Source organism: Hemiscyllium ocellatum, chromosome 9 (assembly GCF_020745735.1).
Source record: "Hemiscyllium ocellatum isolate sHemOce1 chromosome 9, sHemOce1.pat.X.cur, whole genome shotgun sequence".
NCBI classification, from domain to species: Eukaryota; Metazoa; Chordata; class Chondrichthyes; order Orectolobiformes; family Hemiscylliidae; genus Hemiscyllium; species Hemiscyllium ocellatum.
Genome location: NC_083409.1, coordinates 111943074 through 111961868, shown reverse-complemented (window position 1 = coordinate 111961868; position 18795 = coordinate 111943074). Strand labels below are relative to the sequence as shown.

The 18795-nt window shown below is 41.9% G+C and overlaps 1 protein-coding gene across 1 annotated transcript in view; it reads left to right on the top strand.

Moving 5' to 3' along the window:
* The window catches only part of syde2 (synapse defective 1, Rho GTPase, homolog 2 (C. elegans)), a 165216-nt gene that overhangs the window by 116438 nt on the left and 29983 nt on the right, over positions 1-18795 (top strand). Inside the window, exon 5 of the mRNA XM_060830651.1 lies at positions 12155-12336. Coding sequence (XP_060686634.1) covers positions 12155-12336 — 182 coding nt within the window. The remainder of the gene's footprint in view (positions 1-12154; positions 12337-18795) is intronic.

Below are 18795 nucleotides of genomic sequence, written 5' to 3'. Positions count from 1 at the left end.
CAGGCGAAGCACATAAATAAGTAGAAAGTAGGAATTTTCAGCATTGCTTTGCCTGAGGCCCACTGAAGGTGTTACCTAGTAGGGTAACGAAACGTCTGGAAATGAACCTTCCAGCTCAGCGAGCAAACCTACATACAAAACCTCAACCTGAGCTACAAATCTTTTCAAAACTTGCTAATCTTCATAGCATGCCTGGACAATAGCTTGAAAATAAATCTGTTATTAACCCTTTCCCCGGCAACTTTTTTTGGAGAAAACATTTCATTTTCAGACAAATTTTTTTATTGCTTTTCTTTAATAGTATTTTTAATGCTGATTACGGAAATAACTTATCAGACGAGCTTGCACTCTCATCCAAGCTTCTAATAGAAAGTTCATACTCATTGCCATCTTCTGAGCTCGACATCTGGGCGTAATTTGTAAAACAAAAACAGAAAAAACCGAATGACAGTGTGTGCCCAAAAGCACTGCGTCAACGCTTCTTGCAATGCCTGAGGCGGAAGAGACACAGCTACCAGACGTATGAGTCACCGAGTATACTCGTTTCTAGCTGAGAAGGGCCCAGAAATGCCGAGAATTGACGTATAAACTCGTCTGTGGCTGTTTTTGAAATTATATGTTTTGGACGAGTTTACTCGTTGCACTCTGACAAAGACACATTGGGTGAAGACAAGTCAACCCGTCTTTGCTGGGTCCGGGGTTAAATTTACGAGGGCTTTGTGCTTCTCTGTTTGCCAACCTGCAATATTTTGCCTATTCATTTCAAGGTGTGAACAATTTTACCAGCAGCAGCTCTGTAGATAAGTGACCATAGTTTTTTTTCTAGCCCCAGGCTTTTGAGATGTTTTAACCAGGGGTTTATCTATGAATTTGTCTTTCACATATGTTGTACAGGTTTATTTTCTAATTTGTTTTCAGTGTTGGTAGGTTTGGTGTGTTCATATCTAATTCTGTTCTGATGATTTATATAAATATGCCAGCATTAAAAGTTTAGAACTTTATATATCTTGATAACTCCTAAATTTTGTGTGGAAGTAAATAAGAATAGGAATGACATGAGGAGAGGTTCAATCGGTAAGGATTAAATTCACTGGAGTTTGGAAGAATGAGGATGGATCTCAATAAAAACCTATAAAGTTCTAACTGGACTAACTGGCTAGATGCAGGAAGGATGTTCCAGATGACTTGGATAGTCTGAGCATGTGGGGTAATTTTTTTAAAAATTCATTCTCAGGATGTGGATGACACTGGCCAGACCAGGATTTATTGCCTGTCTCTAATTGTTCAGAGGGCAGTTGAGTCAATCACACTGCTAGACCAGATCAGGATGGTAGATTTGGGGCGGCACGGTGGCTCAATGGTTAGCTGTGCTGCCTCATAGCGCCAGGGATCCAGGTTCGATTCCAGCCTCGAGTGACTGTCTGTGTGGGGTTTGTACATTCTCCCCGTGTCTGTGTGGGTTTCCTCCAGGTGCTCCGGTTTCCTCCCACAGTCCAAAGATGTGCAGATCAGGTGAATTGGCCATGCTAAATTGTCCATAGTGTTAGGAGCGTTAGCCAGGGATAAATATTGGGGAACGGGTCTGGGTGGGTGACTCTTCAGAGGGTCGATGTGGAGTTGTTTGGCTGAATGGCCTGTTTCCATACTGTAGAGAATCTAATCTATTCTAATCTAATTAGCTTCCCTGAGGACAATAATGAACAAGATTGGCAGCGGTTTCACGGCCATTTGACTCTTAATCCCAGATATTTTCTTAAGGAATTCAAATTCTACTGTCTACCATGGCAGGATTTGAACCCGGGTACCTAGAACATTAACTGGTTTTGGATTAATAGTCTAATGATTACATCACTAAGGACTGAGATGATGAGAAATTTCTTCACCCAGAATGTGTGAGTCAGTGGAATTTGCGACACAGAAAGCAATTGAGACTAAAACTTTGTATGATTTCAAGACGGAGTTGGATAAAATACTTGGGACTAAATGGATCAAAGGTTTGGGGCGGACTGTGGGAGCAAGCTATTGATTTGGATGATCAGCCATAATCAATATGAATGGTGGAGGAGGCTCACAGGACTGATTGGCCTACGTCTATTTTCGAAGTTCCTGTGCTTGAGATTTTTAAAAATGTGCTTCTCCAGGTTGACTATGAATAATCATAACCTGAGCTGCCATAAGTATGATCGAACTAAGCTTCAGCAAATTTTAACATTGCTTTAAGAGTATTCGTGACAACTTGAAAGCTCTATTTAATGTATGTTATCTAATCTGTTGAAATTAAGCTTGAACAGAAAGAATGTTGAAATTTTCAAACACACTGCAACGGTTGTATTACAAAATGAAAAACTGAGCGTATCAAGCTGATAGTCGTTTGTTTTGACAGATTTATAATAGCTCAGGCATGGGCATTAATATAGCAAATCTTGACCCAGAAAACAACTGTGCTGCTATTGGTTTAGTTATAATCAAATACTCTGGCTGCCTGCATTTTGCTGCCCAGTGCTGATTTTGGGAGCAGGCCCATAGCAATGTTCTTGCATTGTGCCTGCATTCATTCGTGTAAGTTTGCATGTCAAAGTTAAGCATGTATGCTAACAGTTCAATGAGTAAGAAAAAAGTGAAACCAATGAAGTGAACTCTGGGTTTAGTTTGCTCTCTAAATTTATTTGGTGCAGATTCAGGGTAAAGCACAGGGCTGAGCAACTGGGGCATTAAAAGTGAAAGTGGAACTTAAAATAACACCTTGCTTTTCACAGGGCTAATTTAACCAGTGTGGTAGAGACTCTTTATTAGAGTCAGAGTTCATCATGATTCTTGTACTTTAGCATTACTCATTAGTCTGATTTGAGCTTGCAGATATGTTTTGACTGGCAGCTTCTTTCCACAAGCTGATATTGTTAATCTTTTACTTAGGACCAGAAGCAAATTTCTTGATCAAATAAGGAGAAAATTGATTGTGATCTTAATTTGTTATTAATACTGAAATCACAATACTTCGTTAAAGTTGCAAAACACTTTCTTTAATCTGCTCACCAATGTTTTTTGGCTTTGGTGACCTATAGTGATTAATATTTTAGGATGGTTTGATAGTACTTCTTCCAGTTGCAATTAGTTTGAATTTATTGCCCTTTTTATAATCAAAATATGGTTGCTCAGCACATTGCAAATATGCCAGAGCATTGAAACGACAGCTGCTTGAGAGTTTGATTTAAAACTTCTAATTGCAAATACATATATAGAGGCGTGCTCATAATTTTGATAGCTCAATGAAATTTCCCTGAAACATTCTTTCCATTCTTATCTTCCATGGTAGTAAATTACTCCAACACTGTATGAAAGACCTTAACATCTTTCCTACAGCATGATGTTAAGAATTTGGAGATCACATTCTACTGCAGTCTAATCAATGATTACACAGAGATTTCTTTTTGAGGTGTCTCTCAAGTATTATCAAGTTGTCCTGTCACCTTCAGAGATTTGCATATTTTGATTAAAGGTATGTGCAGAATATGCGTTGGAATTTGGATTTTAAATAGAGGCACGTGGATCTAGGTCAGTTCTGTGAAGGTGATTTATTAAAACAGGTCAGAAAGTGATGGAAGTGCATCAATTCCAAAAAAGCATGTGACTATAGAAAAACCTCTAGTCTGAACGGATGGAATATTTATAATGCCGAGTTTACAACAAATCATTATAGAATCATAAAGATATACAGCATGGAAACACATCCTTTGGTCCAACTTGTCCATGCAGACCAGATATCCTAATCTAATCTAGTCCCATTTGCCAGCACTTGGCACATATCCCTCTAAACCCTTCCTATTCATATACCCATCCAGATGCCTTTTAAATGCTGTAATTGTACCAGTCTGCACCCCTTCCTCTGGCAGTTCATTCCATACACACAGAGCACTCTGTGTGGAAAATGTTGCCCCTTAGGTCTCTTTTATATCTTTCCCTTCTCACCCTAAACCTATGCTCTCCAGTTTTCGACCCCCCCACCTCAGGGAAAAGACCTTGTCTATTTATCCTATCCTTGGTCCTCATGATTTTATAAACTTCGATAAGGTCAATCCTCAACCTCTGATACTCCAAGGAAAACAGCCCCAGCCTGTTCAGCCTCTCCCTATAGCTCAAATCCTCCAAACCTGGCAACATCCTTGTAAATCCTTTTTGAACACTTTCACTTTTCACAAAAGCCCTCGATAGGAAGGAGACCAGAATTGTACATGATATCCCAAAAATAGCCTAACCAATGTCCTGTACAACTGCAACATGACCTCCAAACTCCAGTACTCAATACTCTGACCAATAAAGGAATGCATACCAAATGCTGCCTTCAATATTCTATGTACCTATGACTCTACTTTCAAGGAGCTATGAACCTGCATTCCAAGGTCTCTTTGTTCAGCAACACTCCCCAGGACTTTACCATCAAGTGTATAAGTTCTGCCCTGATTTGCTTTTCCAAAATGCAGCATCTTAAATTCTATTTGCCACTCCTCTGCCCATTGGGCCATCTGATCAAGATTCTGTTGTACTCTGAGGTAACCTTTCTTTGCTGACCACTAAACTTCCAATTTGGGTGTCATCTGCAAACTTACTAACTATACCTCCTATGGTCACATCCAAATCATTTCTATAAATGATGAAAAGCAATGGACCCAGCACTGATCCTTGTGGCACACCACTGGACGCAGGCCACCAGTCTGAAAAGCAACCATCCACCACCACCCTCTGTCTTCTACCTTCGAGTCAGTTCTATATCTAAATGGCTAGTTCTCCCTGTATTCTATGACATCTAACCTTGCAAATCAGTCTCCCATGAAGAATCTTGTTGAATGCCTTATTGAAGTCCATATAGATCAAGTCTGCCACTCTGCCCTCATCAATCCTGTTTGTTACTTCTTCAAAAAACTCAATCAGGTTTGTGAGACATGATTTCCCTCGCACAAAGCCATGCTGACTATTCCAAATCAGTCCTTGCCTTTCCAAATACATGTAAATCCTGTCCCTCAGGATTCTCTCCAACAACTTGCCCACCACCAATGTCAGGCTCACTGGTCTATAGTTCCTGGGCTTGTCCTTACCACCTTTCTTAAATAGTGGCACAACGTTACCCACCTCCAGTCTTCCGGCACCTCACCTGTAACAATCGATGATACAAATATCTCAGCAAGGGGGCCCAACAATCATTTCCCCAGCTTCCCACAGAGTTCTGGGATGCACTGGATCAGGTCCTGGAGATTTATCCACTTTTATCCGTGGTAGACTAATGGAGAAAGTGAAGTCACATGGTGTGCAGGGTGTTCTTGCTAGGTGGGTAAAGAACTTGTTGAGCAACAGGAGACAGAGAGTAGTAGTTAAAGGGAGTTTCTCGAAATGGAGAAAGGTGATCAGTGGTGTTCCACAGGGGTCAGTGTTGGGGCCATTGTTACTTGTGATATACATCAATGATCTAGAAGAGGGCATTGTTGGTGGAGTAGCAGAAAGAGTAAGGGATTTTCAAAGAATACAGGAGGATATAGATAGACTGGAGAGTTGGGCGGAAAAGTGGCAGATGGCTTTCAATCCAGACAAATATGAGGTGATGCATTTAGGCAAGAATAATTCTGGAGCGAATTATACAATAAACGGAAGAGCCTTGGGAAAGGTTGATGGGCAAAGAGATCTGGGAGTGCAGGTCCATTGTACCGTGAAGGTTGCTGCACAGGTAGATAGAGTGGTCAAGAAGGCATATAGTATGCTTTCCTTCATTGGACGGGGTGTTGATTATAAGAGCTGGCAAGTCATGTTAAAATAGTACAGGACGTTGGTTCGGCCGCATTTGGAATACTGTGTACAGTTCTGGTCGCCACATTACCCAAAGGATGTGGACACTTTGGAGAGGGTGCAGAGAAGGTTTACAAGGATGTTGCCTGGTATGGAAGGTGGTAGCTATGAAGAGAGGTTGAGTAGGTTAGATTTATTTTCATGAGAAAAAAGGAGATTGAGGGGCGATCTGAATGAGGTTTACAAAATCATGAAGGGTGTAGAGGGTGGATAGAGATAAGCTTTTTCCCATGGTAAAGGATTCCATAATGAGAGGTGAGAGGTGGAAAATTTAAGAGGGATACACGCGGTGAGTACTTCACACAGAGGGTGGTGGGTGTCTGTAACACATTGCCAGCAGAGACGGTAGAGGCGGGCACGGTAGATTCATTTAATGGACAGATGCATGAGTAGGTGGGGAACAGAGAGATACAAATGCTTAGGAATTGGCCGACAGGTTTAGCCAGTAGATTTGGATCGGCTCAGGTTGGAGGGCCGAAGGGCCTGTCCCTGGGCTATAAATGTACTTTGTTCTTTGTGTTTCTAGACATCCAGACCTCTGTAATTTGGACATTTTTCAAGATGTAACCATCTACTTTCCCACATTCTTTATCTTCCATGCCCTTCTCAACAGTAAACACTGATGCAAAATACTCGCTTAGTATCTCCCCCCATCTCCTGCAGCTGCACACTTGGGCTGCCTTGCTGATCTTTGAGAGTTACCCTTTTGTCCTTAGTGTGTTTATAAAATCCCTTTGGATTCTCATTTACCCTATTTGCCAAAGCTATCTCATGCCCCCTTTCTGCTTTCCTGATTTCCCTCTTTAGTATACTCCTACTGCCTTTATACTCTTCTAAGGATTCATTCGATATCTGCTGTCTATACTTAATATATGCTTCCTTCCTTTTAAACAAAACCTCAATTTCTCTAGTCATCCAGTTTTCTGTATACCTACCAGCCTTTCCTTTCACCCTAACAGGAATATACTATCTCTGGACTCTTGTTATCTTATTTCTGAAGACTTCCCATTTTCTAGCCATCCCTTTACCTGCAAATATCTGCCTCCAGTCAGCTTTTGAAAGTTCTTACCTAATACCATCAAAATTGGCCTTCCTCTAATTTAGAACTTCAACTTTTAGATCTGGTCTATTCTTTTCCATCACTATTTTAAAACTAATAGAATTATGGTCCCTGATCCCAAAGTGCTCCCCCACTGACACCTCAGTCTCCTGCCCTGCCTTATTTCCCAAGAGTAGGTCAAGTTTTGCAGCTTTTCCAGTAGGAATCCACATACTGAATCAGAAAATTGTCTTGTACACACTTAACAAATTCCTCTCCATCTAAACCCTTAATGCTATAGCAGTCCCAGTCTATGTTTGGAAAGTTAAAATCATTTACCACAACCACCCTATTATTCTTACAGACAACTGAAATCTCCTTACAAATTTGTTTCTCAGTTTCCCACTTACTGTTATGAGGTCAGGTATAGATCACAATGAGCAGTATTAGGCCATGCAGCCTATCGAGTTTGCTCCATCATTCAGTCATGGCTGATATGTTTCTCAACCCCATTTCCCTGCCTGCTCCCCGTAACCCTTGATCCCTTTACTAATCAAGAGCCTATCCATACAGGTTACATTGCACAGGGCATGCGCTAGGCATGATCAACGTTAGTAAGATTAGCATAATTTGAAGTTAAAGAGTCCATTCATCAGTCTGATAGGGGCTGGGTAGAAGCTGTTCCTGAACCTGTTAGTGTGTGTGTGTGTGTGTGTGTTCGTTCTCAAGCTTCTGTGTCTCCCCGGTAGGAGAGCATTACCAGGGTGGGAGGGGTCTTTGATGGTATTGTCAGCCTTTCCATAGCAATAGGCCGTGTAAGTGTAGCCTGTATTGAAGATTGGCTTCCATGTTAATCTGGGCTGTGCACACAACCTTCTGTAGTTTCTTGTGGTCCTGGTCAGAGCAGTTGCCATACCAGACCGTTGTGCACCTGGACAGTATGTTTTCAATGGTGCATCTGTAAAACTTGTGGACTCGCCAGATTTTCTGAGCTGCCTGACAAAGAAGAGACATTGTTATGCCATCTTGATTATCACATTTATGTGAGAAGTTCAGGACAGGCTGTCAGTTATCATTAATCCGAGGAACTTTGATACTCCCAACCCCCTCAACCTCAGTTCCGTTTATGTAGATGGAGGCGTGTTCTCTTCCTTTCCTTCTAAAGTCAATGATCAGTTCTTTAGATTTGCCGATGTTAAAAAAGATTGTTGTCATTGCACTGTGACACCAAATCCTCTATCTCCCTTTCTGTATTTTGCCTTGTCTTTGTTAGATATCTGTCCTACCACGGAGGAGTCATCAGCAAACTTGTAGATGACGTTCTTGTATCCTTGGACAACTCCAGTGTTCAGTGTTATTGTGGTGGAGGTGCAGTTGCCTATCTTCACTGATTGCGGTCTGTGGGTCAGGAAGTTGAGGATCCAGTTGCAGAGGGCAGAGCCAAGACCTTGGTCTCAGAGTGTTGAAGTTAGTCTGGGGGGTATAATGGTGTTGAGGGTGGAGCTATAGTTGATGAGCAGAGGTCTGATATAGGTGTCTTTGTTGTCCAGGTGTTCCAGGAATGAGTGCAAAACTAGAGAAATGGCATCTGATGTGGACCAAATTTTAGGGGATCAAAGCAAACTGGGAGACTGGAGTTGGTGTGGGTTATAACACCCCCTCAAAGCCCTTAATGACTATGGAAGTCAGAGCCATTGGGTAGTAGTCATTAAGGCCCATTGTGCATGTTTTCTTTGGTAATGGGATGGTGGTAGTCTAGTTGATATTCGGGCTGAGAGATTTTGTAATCAGCAAGTGTATCAAGGTTAAAGGGAAAAAGCAGGAAAGTGGAGTTGAGGATTCAAATTGAAATTCTCATTCAATGATCTCATTGAAAGATGGAGCATTTAAAATCTGATTGAAGATTTGTAGCTCGGGTATCCGTTGTGGTTCTGCTCGCCGAGCTGGAAGTTTTTGCTGCAAACGTTTCGTTCCCTGGCTAGGGAACATCATCAGTGCTGTTGGAGCCTCGTGTGAAGCGCTGCTTTGATGTTTCTTCCGGTATTTATATTGGTTTGTTCTTGCCGCTTCCGGGTGTCAGTTTCAGCTGCAGTGATTTGTATGTGGGGTCCAGGTCGATGTGTCTGTTGATGGATGTTCTTGCCGTTTCCGGGTGTTAGTTTCAGCTGTAGTGATTTGTATATGGTGTCCAGGTCAATGTGTCTGTTGATGGAGTTTGGGGATGAATGCCATGCTTCTAGGAATTCTCTGGCTGTTCTCTGTCTGGCTTGTCCTATGATAGTGGTGTTTTCCCAGTCAAATTCATGTTGCTGGTTGTCTGAGTGTATGGCTACTAGAGATAGCTGGTCGTGTCGTTTTGTGGCTAGCTGATGTTCATGGATGCGGATTGTTAGCTGTCTTCCTGTTTGTCCTATATAGTGTTTTGTGCAGTCCTTGCATGGTATTTTGTAAACTACATTAGTTTGGCTCATGCTGAGTATTGGGTCCTTTGTTCTAGTGAGTTGTTGTCTGAGCGTGGATGTTGGCTTGTGTGCTGTTATGAGTCCTAAGGGTCGCAGTAGTCTGGCTGTCAGTTCTGAGATGCTCCTGACATATGGTAGAGTGGCTAACACCACTATCATAGGACAAGCCAGACAGAGAACAGCCAGAGAATTCCTAGAAGCATGGCATTCATCCCCAAACTCCATCAACAGACACATTGACCTGGACACCATATACAAACCACTACAGCTGAAACTAACACCCGGAAACGGCAAGAACATCCATCAACAGACACATCGACCTGGACCCCACATACAAATCACTGCAGCTGAAACTGACACCCGGAAGCGGCAAGAACAAACCAATATAAATACCGGAAGAAACACCAAAGCAGCGCTTCACACGAGGCTCCAACAGCACTGATGATGTTCCCTAGCCAGGGAACGAAACGTTTGCAGCAAAAACTTCCAGCTCGGCGAGCAGAACCACAACAACAAAGATGGAGCAGTTTTCTTTATAGAATCCCTGCAGTGTGGAAACAGGCTCTTTGGCCCAATAAGTCCACACCGACCTTCTGAAGAGAAACCCACCTACACCCATTCCCCTACCCTATTATATTTACCCCTGACTAATGCACCTAACCTACACATCCCTGAACACGATGGGCAATTTAACATGGCCAATTCACCTAACCTAGACATCTTTGGATTGTGGGAGGAAACTGGAGCCCTTGGAGGAAACCCACACAGACACAGGAAGAATGTGCAAACTTCACACATTCACCTGAGGCTGGAATATCAGGGTAATAGAACAGATTACGGAATATAGTGCTACAGCTGCAGTGAAGGTGCAGAGAAAGATCAACTCTGATATGTGAAGGCTCCATTCGTAAGTCAGCTAACGGCTGTACATCAATAAGTTGGTACGTGTTTTCAAATTTTTGTATCCTCTGCCCCTTGGAAGAGGGTGGGAGAGAATATAACTGGGGTGGGAGGAGTATTTGATTATGTTGACTGCTGTGACCATTTGATGAAGGTAAGTGCTCTGTATGCTTCCTTAACTACCCTATTAACCTGTTTTCCTCCTTCAGGGATCTGTAGACAAGCACTCTAAGCTACTTCTGTTCCTTTGAACTTCTTGGTGTCCTGCTGTTCATTGAATATTCCCGTGTGGTGGTACTACTTCCAGAGTGCATCATCTCTCACTTTTCAGGGTTAACTTCTGTCTGCCACTGATCTGCTCATCTGACAAATCCATCTATCCTCTTGTATCGTAAGGTTTTCCTCACTGTCAACCACCCAGCCAATCTATGTGTCATCTGCAAACTTACTTATCGTTTTCCCCTCCACACTTTCTCTCTATTGTTTATAAATGATAAACAATAACAGACCCAGCATTAATCTTGTGGTATGCCACTGGACACTAGACTCCACACAAAACCTTCCAGCAGCACTGTCTCATCCCACTAAGAACGTTTTGGATCCAACTTGCCATGCTACTCTGCATCCCATGTGTTGTTACCTCCTTTATCTGTATCCCATGTGGGACCTTGTCTAACATTTTTCTGAAATTCATATAAATGACATCAACTGCACATCTGGTCGCCTTGAAAAATTCAATCAAATTTGTTAGGCATGACCTCCCTCTGGCCAATCCTTATTACCATTGATTAAACTTTGTCTCTCCAAGTGGAAATGAATCATTTTCTTCAGAATTTTCTCCAGTTGTTTCCCCACCACTGATGGAACTCTAACTGGGCTGTAATTTTCTGGTTGATCTTTACAACCCTTCTTGAAAATTGGAACCACATTAGCTCTTTCCCAGTCCTCTGTCATCTTCCTGGATGTTGCCTGAGATAGAGGCTGGATTATTTCAGGTTGTTTTCTTTAAAACAGTGTGATTGCGCTCTTTTCCTTCCTGAGTTTTACCCATAAAGCCTTACTTGAAGACCCTTCCAAGATATCATCCCTTCTCATTGCAGTGACTGAATTAAGAATCCAATACCACTACTTCTTATACCCTCCCCTGTGCTATGTGAAATCCTATACCCTGGAATGTTGAATTGTTAGTCGTGACCCTCCATCAACCATGTCTCTGTAATGGCAACAACATTGCATTCAACATGTCTATCCTGTAATACTCCTAGCATTAAATTAGAGGCCATCCAGCTTCACCTTGTTCCCTTGAAATTCAACATGGCTGAACTCCCTCTGCCTTGGTTCCTATAAATGATTATACAGTGTCCCTACTGAACTAATGCTGTCAACCCTCTCCCACTGAATCAGTTTAAACTCTTTCCAACAGTGGTGGCAGATGCACAGTATTGTAGATTATAGTTAACTTGTAGTTTAGTTGTGGCATTCTCATGTCATAACTTTGACAACCTGCTTTTGACTCTGGATAGATTTGAAGTTTTGGAATCCATGGACAAGTTGGGTGAAAGGGCCTGTTTCCTTGCTGTATGACTCTATGACTCTATTTTTGCATTTGATTTTCTCTCTATACAGACTGACTCTGTATTTGTTGGTTAGAATTACTTATTGATATATGACAATATTTTGTAATTTGTTTATAAACATATGTTGAGCTGAGTTTTCTTACAAAGAGTTTGTTCAGTATTGGGCATGAAATTTGCTATACTGTCAGTTTGGTTATTATTCTTCCCCATAATTGCCTTGTCTTTACGTTTTCCCACTAGAGTGTTGTGAAAGGATTCTAAAAACTTGCTTGTTATTCCTAAATGTTTAAAACCGATGTGTACAAGACAGATGGCTTCATTAGATCTTTTCTCAACATCTATAGGTGTCCTCAAGGATTACCTGAGGGAACTGCCATCTCCTTTAATAACAAAGGAATTGTATGAAGCAGTTCTGGATGCCATGGCTAAGCAGCCTCTCAAGATTACATCTTCTGGATGTGAGAATGATCACAGTGACTCTGAATACACAGTTGGTCTCTTGGACTGCCTGCCTGAAGTGGAGAAGGTATGAATGAAGAGCCTGTGTCTGACCAAACCTCTATTACTAATATAACCCATTTCTTTCTGATGTATAACACTTTTTAGAATTGATTATAATTTGGGGGAAAAAAAAGTAAATGGTGAGTTTTGTGAAACCAGCTACTTGTCCCGTCTAGTCTATTGTCACACACAGCATTCAGACATGTTTTCTTTTTTCCATCATTTTTATTCTTTGTTTGATCTGTAAGTAATATATTCTTCATTGAGCCTCAAAACATTATTCCAAATGTGAATTAGTTAATCATAATTTTACGATTTGTGAAAACTAGTCTGTTGTGGAGTGAGGTTGAGTTTTAAACATTATTTAATGAATTGGATTACAATATGATTCTGTTCTGTATTGTTAAATAGTAATTTCTTGCTGTTACAATCATTGCTAAAATATGTAGTATGTACACTTAAAATCATGAAATAATTTAGCAGAATAGTTTGTTTTAGTGAGGATGATGTAAAGTTCTGATTATATTTGGTGATCTGTGCTCCCGGTGTTCTGCCTCATTGGAACAAGCACTATCAGATTGTAGCTACAATGTTCCTCTGCTCCCTTTCGTTTTCATTCAGTATGGAGATTTTTAATGTTCACAATGACAACAAGCGGGTTTTTGTTTGGTTTTATTGTAGCTGAATACTGAATATTGAGGTGGTGATAATTAGCCCATTCAGATGCTGTATTTGGTGTGAGTTTCTCTTCAGTGAGGTGTTTCATCTGATGTGTTAATGATCATATTATCTCCTTTACATAAGAAACTAGGACTGAATATTATGGTATTGAAGAATCCAACATATGTTTATCATAGAAGTGAAGAAGAATCACAATAGACCCAAAACGTAATGTGTTTTCCATAGATGCTGCCAGACCTGAGTTTCTCGAGCATTTTCTGCGTCTGTTTCAGGTTTCCAGCATCTACTGTATTCTGCTTTTGTTGTTGTCGTCAGCAATCACTCATGAGTATGATTGTCTACCTCGGACATTCAATGTCACTGGTCATACGTTCTGTGGATCCTTATGTGGCTGATGAAACCAATCCTGGAACTGCATCTCCAACCACATGGTTGTCAAGTGTTTCGGGGATGTGGCGTTGGTCCTTGGCCTTGACATTGTTGACATTCCTTTCTCCAGTTCCTTTTGTGTACTTCCTCTTGCTGATGGGTATTCTCACAGGATTGTGTCCCATCACACAGGAGCTTCCTCCAAGTTGGTTTCTTCTTCATGGGTTTCCCATGCATTAGCACCTGTGTTGTATTTTTTGAGGGAAGTGTTCAGGGAGTGTTTGATACACTTCTTTGTGTTCCTCCTTCAGTCAAATGCCTTCCTTGCACTGGGCGAATATGAGTTGCTTTGCCAATTGGAACTCTGGCATCTTAAACGTGTAGCTGGTCCGTCAGAGTTGGTTTTGGATGGTCATGGCCTCAGTGCTGATGCTAGTTAGCTCCTTCGAGGTCTCTGATATTACCACATCTGTTATACCAGCTGTTCCAATAATCTGTCTGTCTCTCAAAGGTGACATCTATAAGTAATCTAACTTCTGGAGCTGTACAGAAGAGTGAGAAGGATGACTGCCTTATAGACAGGGTCTTGGTGTCAGCATGGATGTCACAGTTGTCAAAGACACTTGTCATTTGGGTGTCCAAAGGCAGTGTTGACAGATTGTATATGATGTTGAATCTCCACATTGATCTCAGTCTTAGATGAGAGGTACCTACGCCAGTAGGCAAAATGTTGTGCATTTGGGAGGATTTCTCTGTTAATTTTAATGGGGAGGATGGGCCAGAATTTGTCCTGGGCCAGTTTAGTAACAGATTTGAGTCTCCTTGAGGTTGAGGCAGAAAAACTTCTTCAGCATGCTTCCTCACTGGCATTATGCAAAGTTGAAAGCTACTCTTCTGGGACCTAAAACTCTTGCTTCAAACCAGTGCAGAGTAAGATGGGGCCCCTTAGAGAGACAGAAAACATTGGCCTTCAATGCAATGCAATCGTCAACAAGGACATGTTTGAGGATGTACCCCAACTCCCCATCAGCGATGATCTCAGACTCCCACCTTGTTTGGCAGACGTTGAAGAACAGAAAAGCTGCTATATGAAGAAAGGAAAAGCTGCAGGAATTTGCTTTTTTATGTCTGTCCAACTAACTATTATCTTTAAATATTGGGCACAGGTGTTTGAGCTAATATTAAATTGTTATGACATAACACAGGAGCTTGCTCCCAGTTGAAAGATATGAGATCTTTATACAGCATGGGTAACATGCTGTGATACAGTGCGTGTCTCTTGAAAGTATGCCATAACACGCATTTAAACATTCCCCTTTTCAAAAGATACTGAATTATTCCAGACATATATACTCGGTTGTACATCGACATATGTTGTCTCTGTGAATAGGTGAAAGTTTGCAAAACAAATTTCACGCGTTAGTGTAATGCTTTTGAGGTCTGACATCTCGCCCCGATCTTGTAATTGTATACCAGTGTGCTGAGGTACTTGTTGTACTCTTTTGCACTTGTTTGTCACCTTGCTTATCATTCTGATGATTGCTGTCCCTCAACTTCACTGCACAATCGTAATCATCAGTGTGTTATTCCTGCTCTGGTTATGCATGATTGGTGTATCTTCCACTGGTCTGAGCTGACTTCTATTTCTTCACAATGTACCACCATGAGCGGCAATGAGTTTGTACAATCTGGGCTGGTTGCATCTTCTCAGAACCTTTGCTTGTGTCCAAGTTATTGATATTCGCATTGCAAGCACGCATTCTGCCCGATGCATGTTCTTGGTAGTTTTCTACCTGCTCATTTGTCAAGTGTGTTTTTCATTTGCCTCTGTCTTTGAAGAAGAAAATCTTGTGTCTCAGAATAATGAGACATTTAGTTGCTGGACAAAATGCTCACTTGCCCTCCAAACATGAGACCCTTTTCCATTGATGTGCGAAGATGCAGCTGTCCAGAGCCAACACCTTGCTGTGAAACTCAACACTTAATGATCATTTGTTTTTTGTACATGTCATATGCCTGCTAAGCTGTTTTAGTGTGGATAGTGGGATGATGCTGTGAAATGGCTCATAACCCACTTAGTACACATGTCTTGAAATTGGTTTACCAGTGAATTGTGGTCCGTTCACTATTTAATCTGTGACACCTTATAAACAAGGTAGCACTCATGTCAATGATAGTCCTTCTTGTGCAGTTTAGTTGCTGAGCAATGAGAAATTTAGAGAAGTAATCTTCTCTGTGCACAGTGAATAAGCCTGTTATGACCGCTATCTGATTCCTGTACCAGCTGTCTTATTTGTTCAATACCAATGTGCCAGGTTTGAGCTGGACATAATATCTTGGTGCAATGCTTTTTTGTAACAGGACTTCATTATCTTTGAAATTGACTCTATGTTATACCAAGGAAATTTCTGAATGGCCAAAATTAACAAAATCTTCTCAGGTACTTCTTTAATACTGTCAAGCCATCTGTAGGGAATGCATTTTTGCAGATGTTTGTCTTTGCACTTTCCAATTGTAACTAGCCACATTGTCTCTGGCCAATGTGGAACAGATCTGTCAAGTCATACAATCTTGAGAATGTCTTCAATTTTATGGTCTAGAGCATTAATGTACATATCAAAAGGGATATCTTTTGTCTTTATGCGAGTTGGGTAATCCACTTGCGATGTCAGATGCGATCGTCCTGATATCAGGTGTATATATCACTTCAAATTCATATTCTTGAAGATAGTTGACTGATTCGTGTGTGGTCTGTTTTACCATAGTGAGTGTGATTTGAATTGACTGTACCAAGATTTCTTTATACTGGTGCCATTGCTGAACTGTTGGTAGTTTCATCTTCAAGCAGGTAAATTTTGGGAAGTAAAGATGCGGTTACAAATTGACACCGATATGTGATTCTATCAATGTATGAATCGGTGATCTGTTATATGCTGACAGTCTCTTGGAGCGCCACTTGCTGAGGTTCACGTTTATTTTCAGAATCCATAGTGACAGATAAAGGTGCCATACTCTTATTTGCTTTCTGAGCGAGATTAGATTAGCTTTCCTACAGTGTGGAAACAGGCCCTTCGGCCCAACCAGCCCACACCGACAAGTAACCCACCCAGTCCCATTTCCCTCTGACTAATGCACCTAACACTATGGGCAATTTAGCATGGCCAATTCACCTGACCTGCACATCTTTGCGACTGTGGGAGAAAACCGGAGCACCTGGAGGAAACCCACGCAGACACGGGGAGAATGTGCAAACTCCACACAGACAGTCACCCGAGGGTGGAATCGAACCCGGGTCCCTGGGACTGCAAGGTAGCATTGCTAACCACTGTGCCACCGTGCCGCTCAGATGTGCTGGATTACCTGAGGGTCACCACATTTGAGGTGAGGGGGGTAGGTTGAGAAGGAGAGCCCTTCATTATATACCTTAGCCGGTACAGAAATAGAACCTGTTGGTATCACTGCATCGTAAACTAGCCGTCCAGCCAACCAAGCTACCAATCCCCTGTATAGCAGTAATATGTTAATATTGGGATAGCATGATGGCTCAGTGGTAAGCACTGCTGCCTCATAACACCAGGGACCAGAGTTCGATTCCAAACTCAGGCGACTGTGTGAGTTTGCATATTCTCCCTGCGTGGGTTTCCTCTGGGTGCTCCAATTTCTTATCACAATCTGAAGATGTGCAGGTTAAATTGCCCATTGTGTTCAGGGATGTGTAGGTTAGGTGCATTAGTCAGGGGTAACGGGGATCTTCTCATGAGAGGACACTAACAACATGCCAGTAAGTGACAGAGACAAAGGTAGGTGAGGACCTGGAAACAATTATTATGGAAGAGCTAGTGTTGGGTAACCCAATGAAGCTAAAGATAGATAAGTCTCCTGACCCTGATGGTATGCATTCCAGGGTTCTATGGAAGATGGCGGGAGAAATAGCAGATGGATCGGCGGTAATTTTCCAAAGTTTTCTGGACTCTGGGGCAGTCCCAGCAGATTGGAAAACAGCAAATGTGACGGCACTATTTAAAAGGGGAAGTAAACAAAAGATGGGGAATTAAAGACTTTTGTAGTGGGGAAGATGCTTCAGTCTATTATCAAGGAAGAAATGGCAGGGCATCTCAAAATAAATTGTCTCAATGTACTGACACAGCATGGGTTCATGAAGGGCAGGTCATGCTTCACAAATCTTTTGGAATTCTATGAAGACATTTCAAGCAGGTGGACAATGGGGACCCAGTGTATGTAGTATATTTAGATTTCCAAAAGGTCTTTGAGAAGGTGCCGCACAAGAGGCTGCTGCATAAGATAAGGATGCATGGTGTTAGGGGTAGAGTATTAGCGCTGATAGAGAATTGGTTGACTGACAGGAACGCGAAGCGTTTGGGCAACACGGTAGCACAGTGGTTAGCACTGCTGCCTCACAGCTCCAGAGACCCAGGTTCAATTCCCACCTCAGGAGATTGTCTGTGTGGAGTTTGCACATTCTCCCCATGTCTGCATGGGTTTCCACCAGGTGCTCCCACAGTCTGAAAATGTGCAGATTAGGCGAATTGGCCATGCTAAATGTAGTGTTAGATGTAGGGGAATGGGTCTGGGTGGGTTGTTCTTCGGAGGGTCGGTGTGGACTAGTTGGGCTGAAGGCCCTGTTTCCACACTGTAAGTAATCTAATCTAAGTAATCTAATAGCTGAGTGCTATTCTGGCTGGCAGTCAGTGACTACTTGTGTGCTTCAGTGATCGGTGTTGGGACCACAATTATGAATGATTTGGGGATCACATGTACGGTGTCAAAATGTGCTGATGACACTAAGATGAGTGGCAGAGTAAAGTGTGCAGAGGACTGTGAAACTTTACAGAGGAACATAGATACATTGAGTGAGTGGGCAAAGGTCTAGCAGATGGAATACAATGTTAGTAAATGTGAAGGCATCCATTTTGGTCAGAGTAACCGTAAAAAGGATTATTATTTGAATGGTAAAAAGTTGCAGCGTGCTGCTGTGCAGAGGGACCTGGGTGTCCTTGTGCATGAATCACACAAGGTTGGTCGACAGGTACAACAGGTCATTAGGAAGGCAAATGGAACTTTGTCCTTCATTGCTAAAGGGATTGAGTTTAAAAGCAGGGAGGTTATGTTGCAGCTGTACGAGGAGCTGGTGAGGCCACACCTGGAGTACAGTGTGCAGTTTTGGTCCTCTCAATTAAGAAAGGATGTACTGGCACTGGAGGGTTTGCAGAGGAGGGTCGCTGGGTTGATTCCAGAGTTAAGGAGGTTGGTTTATGAGGAGAGGCTGAGTAGATTAGGATTATATTCATTGGAATTCAGAAGAATGAGGGACATTTTATAGAAACATATAAAATTATGAAGGGAATCGATAAAATAGAAATAGAGAGGATGTTTCCATTGGTAGGTGAGACTGGAACGAGAGCACATGGCCTCA